Source organism: Cherax quadricarinatus, chromosome 60 (genome assembly GCF_038502225.1).
Source record: "Cherax quadricarinatus isolate ZL_2023a chromosome 60, ASM3850222v1, whole genome shotgun sequence".
In the NCBI taxonomy this organism is placed as follows: domain Eukaryota; kingdom Metazoa; phylum Arthropoda; class Malacostraca; order Decapoda; family Parastacidae; genus Cherax; species Cherax quadricarinatus.
The window spans coordinates 17,052,252-17,068,376 of record NC_091351.1 but is presented as its reverse complement, the minus strand read 5'-3'; the positions used below and the strand labels follow the sequence as shown (position 1 = coordinate 17,068,376).

The 16,125-nt window shown below is 39.1% G+C and overlaps 1 protein-coding gene across 6 annotated transcripts in view; it reads right to left on the bottom strand.

The window, feature by feature from the left end:
• Window positions 1-16,125, bottom strand: part of PhKgamma (phosphorylase kinase gamma) — a 411,214-nt gene that overhangs the window by 187,508 nt on the left and 207,581 nt on the right. For 4 of the 6 annotated variants that reach the window (XM_070097983.1, XM_070097981.1, XM_070097986.1 and 1 more), the window contains one exon: window positions 3,184-3,274. The exons of the other annotated variants lie outside the window; for them this stretch is intronic. In XM_070097983.1, coding sequence (XP_069954084.1) covers window positions 3,184-3,274 — 91 coding nt within the window. The remainder of the gene's footprint in view (window positions 1-3,183; window positions 3,275-16,125) is intronic. 6 annotated transcript variants of the gene reach the window in all.

Below are 16,125 nucleotides of genomic sequence, written 5' to 3'. Positions count from 1 at the left end.
CATTTTTGATTTACTAGTGAGCGAAAGCCAGTCCCTCTCTGGGGTAGCTAGTGTAAGTAATTCCTTTATACCTGCGGGCCCACCAGTATTGTCCCGTCGGGACAACGAGAGGTGCGTGGCCGAGCAAATGTAGACAGCCTGTACTGTCAGAACACACAGCCTAGCCGTCTGCTCTGACTAGTTCATATTTCGCGGCATTTAGGTGCTGCCCTCTGTAGGCTCACTCAGGTCAGTGGGAGGCTGAGCCCATCTGCCCTCACTCCTAGGCCGACCAACTTGATAGACACAAGTGCTCCCCCTCCACGGACTGGCTTGCGGTCACTCCCTCACACTGCCCGTTTTGTACTCACTCCTATCCAATTAAAGCCAAACTAGTCCACGGCTGTATCATTGCTACCTACGCTATCTTCATCGGCACTAAACCACTGTTCAGCAGTAAGAACAGCAATAACAGAATGTCTGCATTGTTCATTCTGGACCTTATTTTGAAATTGTCATATTTTTTAATTTTCGTGAAATTGGCCAAATTGCAAATTTCTGACCACATTATTGGGTAGTTGAAATCGGTAAATGGGCAGTTTCTTGTACTCAATCGATAGAGAAAATGAAGTTCTAAAGAAATAGCTATGAGTTTGGTCAACTGGAACAATGGAATTAGCCGAAAATAGGGCTCAAAGTGGGTGAAATCGCTGATTTGTAAATATCGCCGAGGTCACTAACTTCGCGAGAGCGTAATACCGTCAGTTTTCCATCAAATTTCATTTTTTTGGTGTTATTACAACTGCGAAAAGAATCTCTATCATTTCATAAGAAAAAATAATTTTTTTTTTTTAAATTTTGCGACACCAGGAGACACCTCAGGATTGGAGGTTGCGACAGTCAAGGGGTTAAGGGTTAATAACCAACAACCTGATTGATGTGAAACCAACCCACAATTAGCAGACAAAGGACTGAGCCTTCACCGGTGTATGTGCTGAGTGACCAAGCAGGTTACCAGCAAGTGCTTCATAAAATACAATATAATGAAATATTAACCCTTTCACAGTCCAGATTCCTGAAACAAAAAGTGCTTGGAAATGGTAGAGAATTTTTCCCTGAAGGTAATGACACCAAAAATAAAAGATTTAATAGAAAACTTACAGAATTATGCAGGCACAAAGTCTGGGCACAATTTATGCATCAGCAATTTTGCCAGATTTGCATTCTATTTTAAACCAATTCCATTGCCCAATTTGACCAAATTCTTACCTATTTTGCTAGGATGCCTTTTATTTTACTGACTGAGTACAAGAAACTGCCCGGTCAACTATCAACACTCCCTATAAAGTACACAGAATTGGATAATTTGGCCAATTAAATGCAAAATTCAAAAAATTCTAATTTAAAAGCAGAGTCCAAAATTAACACTGTAGACATTCCAAGCATTAAAACATTTCCTTTGTGCAATAATCACATCCCCAGTCCTCTCCTATATTACATTTGCTAATATTTTGAATTTGTGAAACAAAAAATCGAAGGTTTACACATTTACTGAATAAAATATAACCAAGAATGATATGTCACGGTGTACAGCATCCCAATAACTGAATCAGACCTAGTAAAAACCCATAATAAAAAAAATGGGTTTAGGGATGCCTTTACCTATCCTCAAGAATATAAGCAAAAACAAAACATTTCTGCTATTTTGAGGCTGATTTCAAGCCATTTCCAGCCGTGGAACTAACTAAAATCATCTTTATTTCAGTACAGTGGACCCCCGCATAACGATATTATTTCAATCCAGAAGTCTGTTTGGGTGCCGTTATAGACCGAATTTGTTAGCATAAGAAATATTGTGAATTAGATTAGTCCATTTCAGACCCCTAAAAATACACCTACAAAAGCACTTACAAAAATAAACTTACATAATTGGTCAAGTTGGGAGCTGATCGTTATCCGGGGGTCCACTGTACTATGTCTTCCATTCTATCAAATGATACCAAGAAATAACCAATAAAACCATCCTAGAAAACACTTCTAAGTCACCAATTGAACGATACACACGATCAGAGTTTTGCTTTTCCCATCATGCACCACATGAGGCAAAAATTTTTTATACTGGGCATTCTCACTGTACAGATCCATTCTCGCAAATCTAGACCAAAATTTACTGCTCACAGCTTATCTGAGTGAACTGAGCTGATGACTTATATCTACGTGACGGACCCTGGCATCAATGATGAGTTCTACATGATGGACAGTCAAAGGGTTAATCAGATGACTTGAAAGCTAGTAATGTCCAAAATGTCTATATCCAATAGAGGTAATAAAATCCTAGGAAGGGGAGTAAATCTGGTTTGGTCAAAGCAATGGGAGGGTAGCTCTAATTCCATGGATTAAGAACCCTTTACTAGCATCAAGAAATCCCCCTTAAAGAGGTTTAATGAACCCAGGATATGGGCTACTCTCCCTAGAAAAGTCAGGCTTCAACTGAACCAAAAACAATTTGCTGTACTACGAAAGCTGAATGTTAAGTGAGTGCAATGTTTGAGAAGAGACATCTACACAATAATTCTTCTCTGAACACTTAAGCCTTGGTAAGTGAGGTATTTTATTATCACCAAGCTGTTTTAACCAAAGCCTAAAGTTCTATATAACTCTAAGGCAGCATAATGCAAATCATCTTTCCCTTTCACTTTTGTTACTCATTATCGTCAAGTGTACCATTAAATATAAAGAAAGTGATTGATCAAAATGCAAATGCAATTATCGTAATTTATTCTTGAGGAATTACTTACCTGAAGCTGACAGATTAACTGAATAAGGTAAAGGTATAAACATAACAGAAGAAATGAAATAAAAAACAATTAAAAAAACTGAAAATTACAGTATGGATAAGGTGGAATGAATATTACTGAATTATTAAACTTGAAAGAGAATCTGGAATATCAAGTATCAATACTCAACTTAAACTAACTGTATATTATGAATTAACTTAATTAATTAAATAAACAAATAAGTTTAATTATTATTAATCCTTCATAATGGTTCTGGTCAGTGATAGTTGTAAATAAAAATTGTGAAAGTAAGTGGAGTTGTGAGCGTGTTCATGCCCGAATGACAAGTTTCAGTGAAAGCAAATGCAGAAGAATCCTTTTTAAGTGTCCTGTGTAAATAATGTGACAAGAAATGAGTTTGACTCACAAGTCAACAGCATGAGTATATCCTTGGGAGCCTTCATACATGGCAAACTGCAGAACTTCAGGTGCAAGGTATCCAGGTGTACCACAAACATCTGGACCAACATAAAATATGAAATTTCAAGAGAATGTGAAAACATAAAAGCCTACGTGTAAATAAACACAGTAATTAATTTAACCCAATACTAGTTTCCACCACCCCAATAGAAAGAACCAAAAAAACTCTGAATTATTTACATAAACCATTTGCTTAAGATTATGTAAAAAATAACCATGGACAAAATTATCATTATCCTAATGTAGAGTTTAAAAATCATTTTCATATTGTATTTAATTAATGGAGAGGAAGTGGGTTTGTTAGCTGCCTAATTTAATGATAAAAGTGATAGCCATTTGCTAGTGTTTATAGTACAGTTTCAATCTCTACAGTGGCTTATAAACAACTACCATTTGTAATACTCTTTCTAAATAGCCAACATAAGCATTTTTTCAGTTTCTTTCCTTTTAATATCTTAAGTGTATTTGCTTTTGAGACAAATCCCATTCTTTCCTCACATATAGTGGCTAACACTACCACCTCAAGCTTATTAAGGAGCTACTGTAATAGTCAGATGGATGTAAGCAACAACTATTTAAGATTTCTGGACTAGTCAGAGTATAATATTGGTTTGTATCCTGGACCAGGGAGAGAATAATGCACAGTATATGATGTGTACTCCTGTTCTTCGAGTCTTTGCACACACCTAAAACCTCATGCTGCCATGAAATGGAAGCATGAGGAATTACTGTCTTCAAATTTAAAGCAAACATGCATTGGGTAATGCTATTGCCTCAATTTTATTAAGGATATCACTGTCTAGCAATGAGAGGAGCCACACCACATGATTTCTGGCACTGTCAGTGAGATAATGACGAGTTTAGCTCCTAGACCTGGTAAAGAATATATTTCATGTCTGTACATACACTATATGCCTACACTACATCATTATTCTTAGATTCATGAAGGAGTGCCAAACTCATGGGGATAGCACAGCACCTCAAGGATTGGGAGGTAATTAAATCCAAGGGAAGTGCGAGTCCAATTCCGTGGATCAAGAGCTCTTCACTTGTATTCATTCGTACATGAATTAGGCACCACAACACCCCGAACCATCACAGTAAACAACCTCACCACATGGTGCACTATTACAGTGCATAAGGAACCTTAGAGGAGTAACTATAGTACAGCATACCTAGTGTAAATCATGCTTTTTTTAGTCAGAGCTTGCATTCTTGGCATAAAAAAGCAATGGTCGCTTTGCCAAAAAAAGCCAGGTATAAACTGTTTGCTACAATAACTCCACAAAAATTAGCCTGAACATCACAAAATTAATATATTTCACTAACGGTCAATAATACTGCATTATTAAATTTAGGCTGATTTAAGATTGGTCAGGAAGAATTAAGTTAAATAATATTACAATCATTTTTGCAAGATTAGGTTAGGTTGCTAAGCAAGTTTTGGTGTAAAATAAAAAAAAAAAATTCTATATACTACTGTAATATACACCGAATTACAGAAAATATCTACCTGGATGAGGACTAACAAACTTACACTAAACATTGACAAAACCTACTTCATTCAGTTTGGTAACAGAGCTACAGATGTACCTCTTAACATAACGATAAACGGATCACCTATCACAAAGCTAACAGAGGGAAAATTCTTAGGAATCCACCTCGATAATAGACTCAAATTTCATACACATGTACAACAAATTTCTAAGAAAATTTCCAAGATTGTAGGCATACTATCGAAGATACGGTACTATGTTCCACAGTCAGCCCTCCTGGCCCTTTATCACTCTCTTATTTACCCCTATCTCACCTATGGAATTTGTGCATGGGGCTCAACAACAATTAACCATCTCAGACCACTAATTACCCAACAAAAGGCTGCAGTTAGAATGATAACGAATTCTCACTACAGGCAACACACTCCACCAATATTCAAAACACTCAACCTACTCACCATACAAAACATCCATACTTATTATTGCACCTATTACATACATAGAACACTTAACTCTGATATTAACCCTCCCCTCAAACATCTCCTTGCCAACCTCAACAGAACACATGACCATAACACAAGGCACAGATCACTCTTTGATGTTCCTCGTGTCCATCTCACGCTATGCAAAAACTCAATGCACATAAAAGGCCCTTTAATCTGGAATTCATTACCTGTAAATATAAAAGAAACACTACCTGTTTACAAATTCAAGTCTCTTCTCAAACTTCACTTACTCACTCAAAACCAAATAAATACTGAATAACTGAACCTTATAAATTGTATATCCAAAATGTTACTCACAATTATATCACATAAATGCTAAACCTAGGACCCAATCTAACTTTGTTATTTTTTTAAATACACTACCTAACAGAATACTCCATTCTACTGAATGAACAGCAATGCATGCAACCATATGACCTGTCTTTGTAATACTCATTTGTGCTTTATAGTTATCTGTTTACAATAATGTCTTATCACTGATTTCATCATTGCTTAGTTAATCTTAAGTTAATTTTAAGCCAGCCCGTAATGCTATGCATATAAGTGGCTTTGGCATGCTGCTCTTACCTGTATTTTTTGTACCTCTGTATGTATGCTTAAATTTCTAAATAAATAAATAAATAAATAGATTGCCCATTAGCAAAAATAAGTACAGGTCTCCCTCAACATTCGCGAGGGTTAGGGGATCAAGAACCTTGCGAAGATATGGTACTATGTTCCACAATCAGCTCTCTTGCCCTATATCACTCACTCATTTACCCCTATCTCACCTATGGAATCTGTGCATGGGGCTCAACAACAATACATCATCTCAGACCATTAATTACCCAACAAGAGGCTGCAGTAAGAATGATTACAAACTCTCACTCCAGGCAGCACACTCCACCAATAATCAAAACTCTAAACTTACTCACCATACAAAACATCCATACTTATTATTGTGCCTACTACATACATAGAACACTAAACTCAGATATAAACCCTCCCCTCAAACGTCTCCTTACCAACCTCAACAGGACACACGACTATAACACAAGGCACAGATCACTCTTTGACGTTCCCCGTGTCCGTCTCACACTATGTAAAAACTCAATGCACATAAAAGGCCCAAAAATTTGGAATTCATTACCGGTGAATACAAAAGAAAAACTGTATATCAATTCAAGACTCTTCTTAAAAACTACTTACTTACTCAAAACTAAATAAATATTGAATAACTGTATATCATAAATGTATAACCCGTGTCCCTATCAAACTATTTTTTTAATTACATTATCTAATAGAACAATCCATTCTCTTGAATGCACAGTAACTCATCTAATGACATTATGACCTGCTTCTGCACTACAAATCATTGATTTTATTCGACATGATCAGATTAATAAATTGTATGACTACATATAGCATATAGATCATTTTGTTATATTATACATTGTAATGCTAAACTTTGTACAACTATAATGCTTCATAACTGAAATGTTCAAATTTCATTGTTTAAAATACTCATTTGTACTTCATGTTGTAACTGCTTACTGTAATTTTTACCACTGAATCTATCATTGCTTAGTTAATCTTAAGTTAATTTTAACCCTTTCAGGGTTTCAGACATACTAGTATGGCTTACGCGGCAGGGCTTTTGACATACTAGTACACATAAATTCTAGCGCCTTCAAATCTCGCAGGAAAAGGCTGGTAGGCCTAGATGTGAGAGAATGGGTGTGTGTGGTCGGTGTGCGCAGTAGAAAAAAAATCTGGGACCCAGTGGCGCATTGTGGGAACACCATTTTAGTAGACCTTGTTCACCATGCCTCGCAGTAAAAAGTTCCTCACTCCTCAGCGAATTAGGACACTTTTGTTCACCAGTGACAGTTCTAATACAGATGGAAGTGCCAGTTTCAAGGTTTTGGTGAGGTTTTGACCGAAACTAATGACCATAATATCGGTAATAGTGAGGAAAACCTAGAAGACCCTCAGCCTTCCACCTCTGCTACCGGGCCATCTTGTTCACGTTCAGTTGTACCAGAATCAAAAGGGAAACTCCTATTTTCCTAAATCCCGGACTCAGATGTGAGCATTGGTGATGATAGTGATAGTGAATATGAACTACAAGCTCTTGAAAACAGTTCCAGTAGTCATAGTGAAGTGAAATATTCTCCAGTGAAGCGTCAGTGTATACGACGATATATGCGTTCTGGTAGTGTGCCATATGCTATTCAAAGGGGAAGGAGTACATCTCAGAGTACATCCCATGGCTGTACAACAGGAACAGACAGTGAAAATGAAGATGATAGTGTTGCAATTGGGATGGAAAATGTGCATGGTGGTGGTAGTGGTGGTGCCGGCCGTGAGGCACCAGCAGTGGGCAATGCTGCCACCAACGCTGCTGCCTCAGCTGATCTACAACAAAGGCCACCATCCCCTACCCACCCACCACACCAGCGTCCACAACCACAACCTCCACAACCACAACCACCTGTCAATGTCCAGTACCCACCAGCAGACTGCACCTGGGATTGGCAGGAAGCTTCAATTTTGTTCCAAATCCTCACCAAATCCAAAGTGGAATACAGCCATGATGTACACTGGGGAACAATGCCAGTGAACTGGAATGTTTTGAGTTATTCTTTGATGAACCCCTGATGGAAATTATTGTCAGGGAAAGCAACAGATACTACGAGTACACCATGGCAAACACAATACTTTCACCAAAATCACGTCTACACAAGTGGAAGGAGATAACTGTGGCTGAGATGTATCTTTTCTTTGCCACAATAATGCGTATGCCACAAGTGTATAAGCACACTGTGAAATCATACTGGTCAACAAACCGCCTGATTGCAACCCCAGGTTTCAATGATATAATGGGAGTTAATCGATTTGTGCTACTATTACGTATGCTTCACTTCTCAGACAAAACCAGGCCTGACAGAAACGACAGGTTATAAAAGATTAGGAATGTGTTTGTGTATCTGAAAGAGAAATTCAATATGTATTTTTATCCCTTCAGGAAGCTTGTAATTGACGAGTCTTTGATTCTGTTCAAAGGAAGACTCTCTTTCAAGCAGTACATACCAAGCAAGAGGAAACGCTTTGGTATAAAGTTGTCTGTGCTTTGTGATTGCTTCAGTGGTCTTGTATTGGATATTATTGTGTACACTGGAACTTATACATTGCAAAATACCAGGAAGTTATTGGGCATCTCTGGTGATGTGGACAGAACAATGATAGAACAATACCTCGGTAAGGAGCACATATTATATACTGATAAGTGGTACACAAGCCCCACACTTAGTGACTTTTTGCGAGTGAACATGACAGGTGTGTGTGGCACAGTGCGTGCAAATCGTAAACATATGCCCAGGTTTGACGCTGGCACTCGTAAAGGTGAGGTGCAGGCATTTGCTGCCAATGACATCATGGCATTTCGGTGGCATGACAAACGAGATGTCACACTGTTGTCATCAGTTCACCCAAACGAAATGACAAACACTGGCAGGCGGCATAGAGACAGCAATGAACCCATTCTAAAACCTGCAGCTGTGATTGATTACACCCTCAATATGTGCTCAGTGGACAAATGTGACATGCAGATTGGGTTTGCTGATTGTGTTTGCAAGAGTTATAAGTGGTATATAAAACTCTTTTTCCATCTTCTGGACATTTCCATGCTCAATGCTTATAATAAGTATAAGATGAGGACCAGAAACAAACCACCATATGGCGAATTCTGTTTGTCTGTCATCAGAGAAATAGTTTTCAAGTACCAAGGAACAACACCTGCAACAGACCACCCACTAAATTATCAACAACTACCTTCTTGTCTGAAGCATGGTGATCACTTCCTTATACAACTGCCTGCTACTGCTTTCAAGAAAATGGCTCAGAAGAGGTGTTATGTCTGTGCACATACAAAAAAATGCCCACAACAATGCAAAGACACTCATTTTATGTGTGAGGAGTGTAAAACACCACTGTGCATGACACCATGTTTCAAAGACTTCCACAGGCTGCAGAACTTCTAGAAACATTCCCTGTGACTGTATATGTGTATATGAAATATAGAAAAATAATAATAAACAACATTTCATATGGTTTGTTCGTGTAAATATTTTTTGTAAACAAAACAGTGACAACAGTGTTTTTGCAGTTATTGTGTAGTATAGAAAAAGAAATACAGTGGACCCCCGCATAACGATATTAATCCGTTCATGAGAGCTCAGTGTTATGTGAAATTATCGTTATGAGAATGAATTTTCCCCATAAGAAATAATGGAAATCAAATTAATCCGTGCAAGACACCCAAAAGTATGAAAAAAAAATTTTACCACATGAAATATACATTTTCCTACACACAAAGAGAAGGATACATGCACAATAGTAGAGTAGTACATGCACAATAGTAGAGTAGTACATGCACAATATATATTGTGCATGTACTACTCTACTAAATGAAGAATAAATGACACTTACCTTTATTGAAGATGCAGCAATGACTGATGAGACAGTGTGTCCTGGGAGTGCCTTTTCCTCCTGAGTACTGTAGGTCCTGTTTGGCATTTTCTTCCAGAACAGGCCTTATCACACTGTATGTCACTACGATTCTTAAATCTCTCAAACCAACCTTTGCTGGCTTTAAATTCACCAATATGAGCACTAGTTCCAGGCATTTTTCCCTGTTCATCTGGGTGTTAGTCGACTGGTGTGGGTTGCATCCTGGGAGACAAGATTAAGGACCCCAATGGAAATAAGTTAGAGTCCTCGATGATGCACTGACTTTCTTGGGTTATCCTGGGTGGCTAACCCTCCGGGGTTAATTGTTTCTCGGCAATTGTTTCACGTTAAGCCACACCAACAACACTCTCCACATCTTCGAGTAATACAGCTGATGGTGGTGCAGCAGCAACAACAGCTGTGGTGCAGCAGACCATGGTGCAGCAGCAGCTGGGTGCAGCAACAGCTGACCATGGTGCAGCTGCAGCTGTGGTGCAGCTGCAGCTGTGGTGCAGCAGCAGCTGTGGTGCAGCAGCAGCTGTGGTGCAGCAGCAGCTGACTGTGGTACGATAGTATTTATCACCCTTTTTACCACAGGGTTGGCACTAGAAGCTTTCTTTGGGCCCATGGTGGCTTATTTAGCAGTTACAAGCACTATAAATAATGGAATAATACAAAATGTATCGAATGTATGCATGCAACCGGCCACCCTGGCTTGTAAACAATGACGGCAAGGCAGGCGCTCAGGCTGGACGGACAGGTTCGGGACAAGTCATGTTCAGAGACAGCTGATGGTGCAACAGCAGCTGACCATGGTGAGCAGCAGCTGACTGGTCCAGCAACAGCTGACTGGTCCAGCAACAGCTGACTGATCCAGCAACAGCTGACTGATCCAGCAACAGCTGACTGATCCAGCAACAGCTGACTGATCCAGCAACAGCTGACTGATCCAGCAACAGCTGACTGATCCAGCAACAGCTGACTGATCTAGCAACAGCTGACTGATCCAGCAACAGCAATTCTTAAATCTCTCAAACCAACCTTTGCTGGCTTTAAATTCACCAATATGAGCACTAGTTCCAGGCGTTTTTCTCTGTTCACCTGGGTGTTAGTCGACTGGTGTGGGTTGCATCCTGGGAGACAAGATTAAGGACCCCAATGGAAATAGGTTAGTCTTCGATGACACACTTTTTTGGGTTATCCTGGGTGGCTAACCCTCTGGGGTTAATTGTTTCTTGGTATTCTCAATAAGCCACACCAACAACAGTGCTACAGCAGCAGCAGCAGCTGACAGTGCTACAGCAGCAGCAGCAGCAGCTGACAGTGCTACAGCAGCAGCAGCAGCAGCAGTAGCTGACAGTGCTACAGCAGCAGCAGCAGCAGCAGCAGCAGCAGCTGACAGTGCTACAGCAGCAGCAGACGATGCTACAGCAGCAGCAGACGGTACTACAGCAGCAGCAGCAGCAGACGGTGGTGGCCTGGTGGTTAACGCTCTCGCTTCACACGGTGAGGGCCTGGGTTCGATTCCCAGCCAGAGTAGAAACATTGGACGTGTTTCTTTCCACCTGTTGTCTATGTTCCCCATCAGTAAAATGGGTACCTGGGTGTTAGTCGACTGGTGTGGGTCGCATCCTGGGACACTGACCTAAGGAGGCCTGGTCACAGACCGGGCCGCGGGGGCGTTGACCCCCGGAACTCTCTCCAGATAAACTCCAGATAAACAGCAGCAGCAGCAGCAGACGGTACTACAGCAGCAGCAGCAGTGGCTGACAGTGGTACAGCAGCAGCAGGAGCTGACAGTGCTACAGCAGCACCAGCAGCTGACAGTGCTACAGCAGCAGCAGCAGCTGACAGTGCTACAGCAGCAGCAGACAATGCTACAGCAGCAGCAGACAATGCTACAGCAGCAGCAGCAGCTGACGGTGGTACAGCAGCAGCAGCAGCTGACGGTGGTACAGCAGCAGCAGCAGCTGATGGTGGTACAGCAGCAGCAGCAGCTGATGGTGCTACAGCAGCAGCAGCAGCTGACAGTGCTACAGCAGCAGCAGCAGCATCAGCAGTTGACCATGGTACCACAGTATTTCGATAATATTTCTCACCCTTTTTACCACAGGGTTGGCACTAGAAGCTTTCTTGGGGCCCATGGTCACTTATTTTGCAGATAAAATCACCAAAAACACTGTAATAATACGAAATGTTACGATTGTATGCTTGGATGTTACCGCGGAGGCTGGCTTGTAAACAACGCCACCAGCGGAACATGTGAGGCTGGCTCAGGCCTCACATAGACGTGTCTCGGACGAACAGCGTTGAGCGGGTTTTTTAGCGGTATGCGAGGCAAAAAAAATCTTAGCGATAAAATGTATCGGTATGCGGATTTAACGTTATGTAAGGCCAACGGTATGCGGGGGTCCACTGTACAGTGGTCCCTCAATTATCGCCCATAATCCGTTCCTGGAAGTGGGAGAATTATCGAAATAGACGATTTCTTAATCAATTTTCCCCATAAGAAATAATGTAAAGACAATTAATCCGTTCCTGACACCCAGAAGTATCAAAACAAAAAAAATTTTTTACATGAAATATAGATGTAGTACATAAACAATACAATGGGAAATGATGAATGAAACATTAACAACATAACACTTACCTTTATTGGTGATTTTTCTTAGTGTATGGGAGACTGGAGGAGGAGAGAGTTTGGATTGTTTACAGTTTGGAAGGGGAATCCCCTTCCATCAACACCTCAGGTACCGATTACTTTTCTGGGGTTACTTCTCTTCTCTGTTTCTTAATGCCACTAGGACCACCTTGAGAGTCAGTGGAGTCCTGTCTGGCAAAAAATCTGTCCAGAGAGCTCTGTTTCTGGCATCTCTTTAAAACTTCCCTAAAATGGGCCAAGACTCTGTTACTGTACAAGTTGCCGATATGGCTTGCAATATCCTTCTCAGGGCGATGTTTCTCCATAAATCTTTCCATCCTACCCCACATTTCAAAAATCTCCTTAATTTCTGAAGGCACCTTCTTCCATCTCTCTTCCTCCTCCTCTGGAGCAAGATTCTGAGCTGCGATCTATTGCTCTTCCTGCTGAAACTCTTGCTCCTTTCATATTATTCAATGATGTTTTTCTTAAATTCAATCGTATTTCTCACCTTCTTTACCAAAGGTTTGGCACTAGGAGCTTTCTTTGGAGCCATGGTAGCTTATTTAGCACTTGCAAGCACTAAAATGAATGGAATATTATGAAATATTTCGTATGAACACGTGAGGGGACCGTTGCTCACTGGTAAACAATGGCACACTGGCTGGGAACGGCTCAGAGCCGTGAGTACACGTCCAGGATGAAAGACGATTAGCGAGTTAACAGACCATTTGCGAGCCAATGTTTATACGAAATAACGGGACTATTTCCGAAATGGGCGACTTTCAGTCTGGACGATTATTGAGGGACCACTGTAACTTACAAAATAGTGCTCATTTTGGTCTCACAGGCCATAAAAGTTACTTGGAAAGAAAAAAAATAAAAAATAATAGAAAATAGTACCTAAAAAAATAAATAAAGTAATACCGGGTGACCAGCAGTCAGCGATGTTACTGTACGCCGGTCATTTTCTGTCAACTTCACGCCTCCATATCTCGGTAAGCATTGATGGCAAAAAATTTTTGTTTAGCCTATAAGATAAAAAAAAAAACTATCTTTTCATGGGAAATTTTTTTTTTTTTTTTTTTTTTGAAATTTGGGCGACCCTGAGAACAAGTCTCTGAGAGGGCCTGGCGACCCTGAAAGGGTTAAGCCTGCCGATAATGCTCTGCATACAAGGGGCTTTTGGCATGTACACCCAACTACTATAATTCCTTGTACAACTATGTATCATGTCCAAATAAAAAATTATTATTATTATTATTATTATTATAATGTTGAAAAATTGCGAATGTTTGGTGCCCCAATATAATGTAAGGAAATATAATACAATACTGCTTCCTTAACTTATTGAACCGTGAACAATCATAAAGTACGGTACATAAAAACAACATAAAATATTGTACGTACTACTATATACATACATGTTATGGTTTAACCCTTTCAGGGTTTCCAACGTACTAGTGCGGCTTACCCACCAGGGTTATTGACATACTAGTATGCCTAAATTCTAGTGCCTTCGAATCTAGTGAGAGAAAGTTGGTAGGCCTACAGAGAATAACTAAACCATGTCCAACCTAAAAGCCTATGTAGTGTAGTGTATGTTTTGCTCCATTATTGTTCAAATTTCATAGTACAATCTCTTAGTAATTAAATAATCAACTACCTCATTACGTGATTTTACTAGTAAGCATAAGTCACCTTATGTAATTTTCTTATTTACTATTCTTTGCTTAAATATTAGCTGAACTGATACTTTCTGTCCATATTACTGCCTCATATTTTTTAAATACTATTAACTGATATTACTTACTAAAATTAATAATTAATTACCATTTTTACTATCAGTACAATTTACTCTTAACATTTTTGACATCATTTAATTACCATTACTTGTCTAATTACCATAACCTGTTTTAATACCACATTTACTATCTTAGAGTACTCTTAATTACCTTGTACTGCCAAATAACCTCTAGTATAACTACCAGTGCAATACTGAATCCAAATAACTGTTCTTAAAATTTAATACTTGAAATAAACATTACTTTTTCACTTTTTTTTTTTTTGCTAATTAATCTTTTTTTGTAATCATTATTACTTACTAAAATTTTATTAAACACCATATTTACTACCAGTCAATTTTACTTTTGTAAATTAATCATTATTTTATACTTTTCATAACATTTTGTTGCCAAATTTTCAAGTTTGTATATTCAACTTCAACCTTTATATTATCCTTTGTACCTGTGTACCTGTCTACCATCTTACTATCATATTATAACCATATCATTGCCATTGTTATTTTTTACTTATTATTCTTTTGGTACTTGAATTTGTGAATTTTATTTTGTCAATTTAAATCTAGTTATACTCTTGATCTTGTCAACAACTTATATCAGACCCTAGTGCAATTGCAAATACCATTTTAATTTGCATTTTTATATTATAAGTTTATACCTAGTTGTACTTTAGCTCATTCTAGCTCAATACATAGACAACACCTAAACTAACTATACCTAGTTGTACTTTAGCTCATTCTAGCTCAATACATAGACAACACTAAATTCATTATATTAGACCTTAGTGCAATTACAAGAGTGAGTCTGGTGCCACTTGTAATTTGTTTTTTTTTATAGTATTAGTTTATACCTAGTTGTACTTTAGCTCATTCTAGTACAACACATAGACAATATCAATTTCATTATGTTTATTAGTGACTATATGACCAAAGTGCTTTAGCGGTATACTTATCCAAACCTCCCACCACTACAGAAATCAGTATTAGAACTCACCACATAATACAGGATATAAACAACCACTATTTAAACCTAAAAGATGAATGATCACGTTGACCCTGATCTAAACCTCCATAATCTAACATACAATCAAAACTTATTGGAAAGTAACTGCCTTTATTACACAGCATCACAAGCCAGCACTATCCTGAACACTGCTCAAAGTCTATCAGTTCTTAACTACAACATCAGGTCCTTAAGCAAACACTATGATGACCTCCTGGCACTCCTTGAGTCACTAAAGACACCCTTCTCCTGCATTATTCTTACTGAGACCTGGCTTAAGCAGGACACAATTGATATCTACCCTCTACCAGGATACACAGCAATCCACAACTGCAGATCATACCAAGTTGGGGGTGGTACTGCAATCTATTACTCTAACCAACTATCTTGTATTAGCACTAATTGCTTTAGTGATGAATATGGGGAATACATTTTTGCTGATTTTACTATAAAAAACCTCAAGACACACAAACATCCCAAACTTCAGTGAGAATCTAAAGTCACTAATAACAAACAGACAAATGAACAAGCACCACCTTCTCTTAGCTGGAGACTTCAATATCAACCTTGGCCTACTAGATGATCAGACTGTAACTGATTTCATCAACAATATGAACAACACACTCTTCATACCAACAATAACTAAATCAACCAGGCTGACTGAGACAAGTGCAACCATAATAGACCACATATGGACCAATATACTAGCCCCCCTTAAATCAGGGATAATCACAGACAGCACTACTGACCACTACCCAACCTTCCTCTTAACAAACATTAGTAAGCCACCACTCGAATACAACAAAGTTTCATTTAGACTCCATGACGAGGCCTCAATAAGGAATTTCACAGCAGACCTAGAGACTGTTGACTGGCCTACAGAATTCTCCAATGCCAATGGTATTGACGATTGGACAGACATTTTTCTTAACAAAATACAGTGGTCCCTCG